Below are 8,609 nucleotides of genomic sequence, written 5' to 3' on the forward strand. Positions count from 1 at the left end.
TACATATGACATTCGATTGACTCCATCAATCACATAAATTAATAAAAAAGAAAGAGAGAAATATATATAAAAAAAATTTAAAAAACAATAAACTAACAAACAAGTTAATTTAAAAATATAAATATAAACTTATTGGGTCACTGATAAAGCCAAAATTTATATTTAAAAAAATTAAATCATGAGAAAAGAATTAAAAACAATTGACCATGAAACAGAGGCAAATGAAAGAACAGCATTGCGACAAAAATTTGAATCAATTGATGATGTTCTACCATTTGTTGGAAATTTTGGAAAATATCAAATATATTTATTAATTGCATTATTTCCATACTGTATAATATATTCAAATTTATATTTTTCAACATTTTTTTTAACACTTGTACCACAAGAACACTGGTGCCAAGTTGATGAATTTAAAAACCTCAATTTAACAATGGAACAAAGGTAAATACAATTTATTTTAACTAAAAATGAAATTTAAATAAAAAAAAATATTAAAAGACAATAAACAAATCACAAATGACAAGAAAAAATTAATTAAAAAAAAAAAAAACTAATCACTGTAAAAGTCTAATTACAAAAATGACAATAAAATTATTAATTTCTTCTTTTTAAAATTTACATATAATAAAAATCGGACTACAATCAACTATGTAATACTCGATAAAAAAAAAAAAAAAATTATCGACTTTTAATTAGTACTCATTAATACAATCGTTAAAATTACAAAAAAATTTTTTCAGCAATTTTTAAATGCTCCACAATTGACCCCACGTTCCCCCGAAAAAAATTAATAATAATAAATTTTTTTTTGTCGACAATTAACCCCCTTTTCCCCCCACAGAAAAAATTATTAATAATTTTTTTTTTTTGTATAAAGAGTTAAAGCAGCAATTCCATCATCAAATGAATATCCCTACTATGATAAATGTCATAAAAAAAATTTAAATTACACACAATTATTATCGAGTGATAATATAAATAATTTAAATAATATTGAAGAATGGAAAACTAATGAAACAATTGAGTGTAATAAATGGGAATATAATATGTCTGTTGTTCCATATCTCAGTATTGGTAGTGAGGTGCGATTATCATTGTCTTTATTATATAAAATTATGTTACTATTTTTAATTTTTTTTTTTTTAAATAATTTTTAATAATATAAAAATAATATTGTGATAAGAGAAGCCATTGACAGTCTTGTTACCCTTGTCGATTAGCTAGGCTGGGTATGTGACCAGGAATATTTAATATCATCAGCCCAAGCAATTTTTTTTTGTGGCTCAATACTTGGTGGTTTTATATTTGGCTGGATTGCTGATCATAAAGGACGTATACCAGCTTTGGTACTATGTAATTTTATTGGACTAGCTGGTACAATTGCAACAGCAAATGCAACAACATTTTATGGATTTGCATTGTGTCGTTTTATTACTGGTTTTGCATTTGATAATTGCATCAACATTCCACTTATTTTAGGTAACAAAAAAAATTAATTAATTTTGTTTTTGTATTGTTGATTTATTTATTATTTATTTTTTTTTTTTAGTTGTAGAATATATGTCAGTTAAAAGACGTACGTTAGTTTTTAATATTGCATTTGGTGTACATTTTGCAATTGGCAGTACATTATTACCATGGGTTGCTTATTATGTTGCTAATTGGAGACACCTAGCATACATTGTTGCAATACCAATGATTTTTGGATTATTTACACCATGGATATTGCCAGAAAGTGCACGGTAATTTTAATTTAATTTCATTGATAATTTAATTTACAAAAAACAAATATATACGTTTTTTTTTTTTTCAGGTGGTATGCAACTAAAGGAAAATGGGAAAAAGTAATAGCAAATTTAAAAAAAATATCAAAAATAAATGGCATGAATCCAGATCCAATGATTTATGATAATTATGTGGTAAAAAAATAAACTAATTTTTCATCAAATTTATAAATATTAATAACAATTATTTAAATTATTTAACAGAGAAATGCTAGTAATGCACACAAGTGTAATGAATCAGCAACATTATTGGATTTATTTAAAACACCAAGACTTGCTAGAACAACAATTTTAATTATTGCATTTTGGTAATAGCTAATTAATCAATAAATTAATTTTTTGTAATTGCTAAATTGTTATTTTATTTTTTTTAGGACAATGACAATAATTTGTTTTGATGGACATGTTTATTCATTAAAGTTACTTCAAAGTTCTGTATTTGTATCATTTTCATTGGCATCAGCAACAGAATTACCAGCTGGTTTATTGGTGACATTGATACTTGATCGTTTAGGACGTCGTTTTTGTGGTTTTATAACAATAACTGGAATTGGTATTTGTAGTTTTGCTGAGTTATATTTACCAGCTCGTATGTATTACAATTAATTTGAAAAACAAAATAATATTAATGATTTTATTTGAATAATTTTTGCTTGTTTTGTTTAAATAGCTGGAGCAAAATTAGCATCATCAGTTATGGCACGTTTTTGTGGTAATATGGCTGCAAATATTGGTCTTCAATATGCAGCTGAAGTATTACCAACACCAGTTAGAGGACAAGGTGTTGCATTGGTACATATTTTTGGTATTTTAGCACATGCTGTTGCACCTTACATCACTGATCTTGTAAGTTATAATTAAATTTTTTTTTCCTTATCAATTTACATGTTAAAATATAATATGAATTCAAGGTTTTTATATGGACTGGTCTACCAATGATGTTTTTGGGTGTAACAGCACTTTTAACTGGATTATTGGTGCTATTTCTACCAGAAACACTTGGACGTGATCTACCTCAGACACTTCAACAGGGTGAAGATTTTAGCAGAGGTGATAAATTTTGGTCATTTCCATTTTGTAATAAACAAGAAAATGAAAATGATTAAAAAAACTTAATTTCAACTTAAATATAATACTTTAACAATTACCATTTTTATCTTACAAAAAAAAAAATTTTATAAATGAAATAATAAATGAAAATAAATGATTTATATTATTATTTATCTATGAATTTTTTATTGTAATTTAAATGAATAAATAGAGCAGGTCAGCCTCTTGTAGTACAGCATAGAAAACCTCCTCGCCTATTCTATGTTCCTGATACGAACTTGTCTTTTTTTGAAAAAATACATAGTCGAAATTTTTTTTTTCAGGGTATTATAAATTAGAAAAGGTATTTTTTCCACAAAAAAAAATACCTCTTTGCCTATTATTTGTTCCTGATACGAACTTGTCTTTTTTTAAAAAAATACATAGTCGAAATTTTTTTTTTCAGGGTATTATAAATTAGAGGAGGTATTTTTTCTACAAAAAAAAATACCTCTTTGCCTATTCTTTGTTCCTGATACGAACTTGTCTTTTTTTAAAAAAATACATAGTCGAATTTTCAAAATTTTGGGGTATTATAAATTAAAAGAGGTATATTTCTATTTTCTACTTTTTATAATAGAGAAATACATTTATAAAAATTTTTCTAAAAGAAAAATAAACAAATTTATTAGAAATTCCAAGTATGATTTATCAGGTTCAATGTAATTATTTATTTATTTTATTTTACATAAATTTAAACTGTACAGTTGTTTTTTCATTTTTTTTTATTTTGTACATTCATTTATCATACAAATTGGACTATCATTAAAATGTACTTAAAATGTTTAAATGAGTTTTCTAAAATTTTATTAAACAATATACTTTTTCAAAATTAATTTTATATATTTTTATTATTTCTCTTATTGGCACTGACCTGTCCAACAACCATCAAACTGAACTACTCTTATATTTTCTTTTTTAAAGACAGGCCTAATAAGTACTGAAATGATTCTACTGAAAAATATTTAAAATAATAACAAAAAAAAAAAAAAAGAAAAATTAAACAAATGTAACTAACAATTGAATGAATAATAAATCGAGAGAAATAATCTTTGGAATGATGAAAAAATTGTCTGATGTTTTTACAACAACAATAATAATAATAAAACTAAATAAAATAAAAATTAAATTTTATTAAAATAATAATAATTTGCTATAATCTTGTTGAATCAATTGTGCCAAGACTACCTGGATTATAACCAGCATTAACAGCACCAATTTTTCTTCTATATTTTTTTCTTTTTTCATGTGATGCTGATAAACATGGTATCCACCAAAAACTTTGTTCTTTACCAAAATCATTACCTTCTTGTAATGATTCTGGTAAATCTTGTCCAAGTGTTTCTGGTAATGTTAGCGTTAAAAATGCATCAATCATTGATACAACACCAAGTGCTATTAATGGTAATTCTTTTTTAATATCAGCAAGATAAATAACATATGGACCAATAATATGAGCAAAATATCCAATAATATGAATTAATGATACACCTTGAGCACGTACAACTGTTGGTAACATTTCAGCAGCATATTGAAAGCCAATATTTGCTGCAATATTAACACCAAGTCTTGCAAATATTGCCATTGCAACTGTTATTGAACCTGTTGATATAAAAATATAAATATTAATGTTAATTTAAATATTAAATTTTATAAATGTTTTACCTTCTGGTGTAAAAATTGCAACAAATGAAAATATTCCACATATAAACATTGATGAAAAACCCATCCAACGTCGTCCCCATCTGTCGAGAAATAGAGCTAATAATAATGCAGCTGGTAACTCAGTTAATGCAGCAAGTGAAAATGATGTAAATACATCTGGATGAAGTAATTTCATGTTCCATACATGACCATCAAAAACAAGAATCATCAAAAGCCTATAACATAAAAATTATTATAATTTATTAAATTGTATTTTTAAAAGTTTTTTTTGACTTCTTACCAATAGATAACAAGTACAACTGTAATTCTTGCAAGTCTTGGTTTTTTAAATAAATCCAAAACAGTATAATTTTGTCTTTTTTTATCTTTTTCTAATAATGCATTACAACTTTTTTCAAATTCTTCATAAATTTCTGGTGCAACTGTTTTACCATTCATTTTTTCAAATTTTTTTAACATTTCAATTGCTTTATCAGTTTTACCAGCCATTAAATACCATCTAGCACTTTCTGGTGCTATCCAAGGACCAAAAAATGCTGTTGCAAGTGGTAATGCTGTTACAACACTCAGCACTCGCCAATCAGCAATCCAATATGCGATCCATGGTAATACACTTGCTGCTATTGCAAAATATATACCAAATGACATGTTGGCAACAAGAGTTCTGTATTTTGGACCAACATATTCAATTGCTAAAAATAACATTTAAATTAATTTTTTTCTTGTTTACTTTTCATCTTAATTAGTCAAATGTTTTTTTTTTAAATTAAAAATACTTACTTATGATAAATAAAATATTAAAACAATTATCAAATGATGTACCAACAACCATTCTTGCAAGTGCAAATGACCAAAAACTATTACAAAATGCTGTTGCAACAGATGCAAAAAAACCAACAGCATTACATGATACAAGTGCTGGTATTCTACCATAACGATCAGCAATATATCCAAATATAAAACCACCAATAATACTGCCAATAAAAAATGCTGATTGTGCTGCTGATGATAAATAAGTTTTATCACAAACCCATTCAAGCTGTAAGCATAATAATATATTTATATTTATTTTGTTTTTAAAATTAAAAAATAATATATAATAATACCTCAGCAGCAATTGATGCATATGGTACACCAGTGTAATTAAAACTCCAGCCATTATCACATTTTTTAATTGGCCATGTTGAATCAGGTGTTTTTATACCTGATATCATAACTTCAGTAAAATTAACAGCATACATATGACATCTTGAAAATAATGGTGAACCTTCAGTACCAAGTTCTTCAGCATTTGCAAGTGGTATTGACAGTCTAATTCTAAAATAAATAAAATTTTTTTTTATAATTAGTTGATTTTTTTCATTGATGTTTTCTATTCTTTGTTTATATTTTTATCAAAGAAGAGTAATCAAGATCCCCCACAACCTTGAGACATTTTTTTTTCTACAACTTTTATTTCAAGTTTAAGATACAAAGGAATTGTAAAAAATAAATCCGCATTGAACAAGGTCGAATTGTTAATTTATCCCGCGGCAGGTAAATGGCTTTGTTGCGTTTTATATAAAGAAGAAAAAAAAATAAAAAATTAAATGGTTTATCTGAACCGGTTCCGGTTGAATCACCAAGAATTATTTGATTTATTTATCATGATTAATCAACAAAATAAATATATTTGTTTATTAATTTTTCTTCATAGACAATTGTAATGATTTATCAATTAAATATCTATCTATTTGTTGATGAATTTAAAGATATAAAATCAGCAATATACTTAGATTATTTATAAATATTTATCAAGTTAATTTAACTTACTTTTCATGATCAGTGAGATTCCATTCATTGAGTTCTGGTACATTACACCAGTGCTCATTAGGTACCAGGGTCAAAAAAAATTGTGTAAAGTACAGGAAGGCATATACAAAGGTGAAGGGTAACAGCAAAATAAATAGAATAAATTGATAAAGTCCTGCTTCACCCACGTATGGAAGTATATCATCGAATGTTTCAATTTTTGGTCTTGTTTCACCCTCATCTCCTTTTTTCTTTTCAACAGCCATTGTCATTTTTTTTTTTTAAATTATTATTTCAAATTAAATAATAATTAACACACTGTTAAACAATTAAACATCACTATAACAAAAAATTATTAAAACTTATTAAAACTAAAACTGCACAAATTTAAAATTTAAAAAATCTAAAATTTAATTTATTTATTGTTTTCACTTAGTAAAATATTTAATTTAACTATCATATATAAATATAAATATAATACACTTCATTGTTGATAATAATAATTTTTAAAATTTTAAATTTATAATAAAAACGTAGGTCCCGATCAACTGTTTCCCCAGTAACTGATGCTTTGGGGCCTTTATAGTCTTGCTCGTGAGACGATTATTTACCCCACCACAAAAAATTTTAAACCACACATGCACAACTATACTACTTTCAAGTATTTAAATTAACAAAAAATATATTAATAAATAAATTAAATTAATATTAATTTTACAAGGATTCCCCTTGACGTCACAAATTTTTATATATTTTTTTTTTTTTCAATTTTTACTATTATTACCAGAGGGGTTTTTCTTATTAGTTGCTTTTAATTTTTAACTGTCATATTACATACACGTCATGTGTTTACATTGAATCATAAAAATTTTCTACATGAGTTAATAATATTTGCAATAATATAATACATATTTATTTTACAATAAATAATTTTATTGAATGTTTGATTATGATTATTCAAAATGTAAGGTCATGGATTTTTGAGTGATAAGAATATTACTTGTTGCTATTGATAAAATAAATAGAAAATATATATATAGTAATTGCAGATTAAATTTTATCAGTTCCTTGATGAAAAACATTGAATAAAAATTGAAAAATTATGAAAAATAATCATTAATTTATGATGAAAAATAAAATGCTAATTTATAAAATTTTATTTTAAAAATTTGAAGGTTGAATAAATTCTAATTTTGATAAAACAATATTTTAAATAAATACCATAATCGAAATAATTTTACATTAATCAATAATGTCTGTTTCTACAATTGTTTAAATACTATTTATTTATATTTTTTTTTTTTTTTTTGATATAAAATTATTACGTAATAATTGTTAATATACATTATCAAAAAAAAAAAAAATAAAATGAGACAGTCATGCATAATAAATTTGATAAAATTAACGAGGCGAGAAGATAAATTGTCGAAAAAAAATAAAAATTTCAAGTGTCAGTTGCATAAAAGTTTTTAAGGAAAAACAATTTAATTATTATTTCTTTTTAATAATAATTTTTATAACACATTTAAAATGATAATTATATTTTTATAAGACATTTGAAATAGTAATTAAATATTTTTTCATTGTCTAATTAAAAATATATAAATGGCATTGAACCTGTTTGGTTTGTTTATATAGTAAAAGATGAAGGACTTAATTTAATACATTGAATTGCACAATTACCGTTTCAGGACTGGTTTATCAAGTTTTTTTTTTTTTATGATTCAGGTAAATTTTTGAGTATGTAAATTGTACAAGATTGAGACAAAAGATGCACAATGAAACATCATGAACAATTCAAGGATAAATATCAATACGGAAAACTACTAAATATTGTCAATGTTAATTTATCATTAATCATTAAATGCCTACAAATTAAGTAAAAGAAAAAATGTAATTTTATAATTATAATAATTAATTGAATGCTTTAATTACTTGGAAAAATAATTGTTTATGTATTTTTTTTTTTAAAAAAGGATTTTCTTTTATAATTTAAATTTTTCTTTATGTCTAAAGACGATTTATGTATTTATTGTAAGAAAATTAATGTTAATTTTAATTTAAAAAATCAAGAAATTATAAATTTATTACTATTTTTTTTTTTTTTTTCGTTTTCTAACAACTTTTTTTTTCTATTTAATTTTTAAACTTTACTTGAATTTTAACTTTGTCTGTTATCATTTTAATTTGTCAATAAATTTACAAGAAAATTTATTTTATTTACTAAAAAAAAATAGTTAAATATGAAAATATAAAAATAAAAACATCAACTTTGAT

At 23.9% G+C, this 8,609-nt stretch overlaps 2 protein-coding genes across 2 annotated transcripts; one reads left to right on the forward strand and one right to left on the reverse strand.

Annotated features, from left to right (window-relative positions):
• The first annotated feature begins 30 nt into the window (after nucleotides 1–30).
• On the forward strand, nucleotides 31–3,010 carry LOC122854304 (carcinine transporter-like). Its single transcript, XM_044154820.1, has 9 exons — nucleotides 31–444; nucleotides 881–1,085; nucleotides 1,224–1,482; nucleotides 1,553–1,745; nucleotides 1,817–1,922; nucleotides 1,992–2,095; nucleotides 2,162–2,376; nucleotides 2,458–2,633; nucleotides 2,699–3,010. Exons 1-9 carry the CDS (start codon nucleotides 179–181, stop codon nucleotides 2,891–2,893), a joined length of 1,719 nt encoding a protein of 572 aa, XP_044010755.1. The 5' UTR covers nucleotides 31–178; the 3' UTR covers nucleotides 2,894–3,010.
• A 708-nt stretch (nucleotides 3,011–3,718) lies between these two features.
• Nucleotides 3,719–7,134, reverse strand: LOC122854303 (carcinine transporter-like). The gene is made up of 6 exons (XM_044154819.1): nucleotides 6,354–7,134; nucleotides 5,648–5,858; nucleotides 5,322–5,580; nucleotides 4,822–5,233; nucleotides 4,542–4,756; nucleotides 3,719–4,478 (listed from the first exon to the last, which is right to left on the reverse strand). Exons 1-6 carry the CDS (start codon nucleotides 6,602–6,604, stop codon nucleotides 4,030–4,032), a joined length of 1,797 nt encoding a protein of 598 aa, XP_044010754.1. The 5' UTR covers nucleotides 6,605–7,134; the 3' UTR covers nucleotides 3,719–4,029.
• Between the last annotated feature and the right edge of the window lie 1,475 nt (nucleotides 7,135–8,609).

Source organism: Aphidius gifuensis, linkage group LG4, assembly GCF_014905175.1.
Source record: "Aphidius gifuensis isolate YNYX2018 linkage group LG4, ASM1490517v1, whole genome shotgun sequence".
Classification (NCBI taxonomy): domain Eukaryota; kingdom Metazoa; phylum Arthropoda; class Insecta; order Hymenoptera; family Braconidae; genus Aphidius; species Aphidius gifuensis.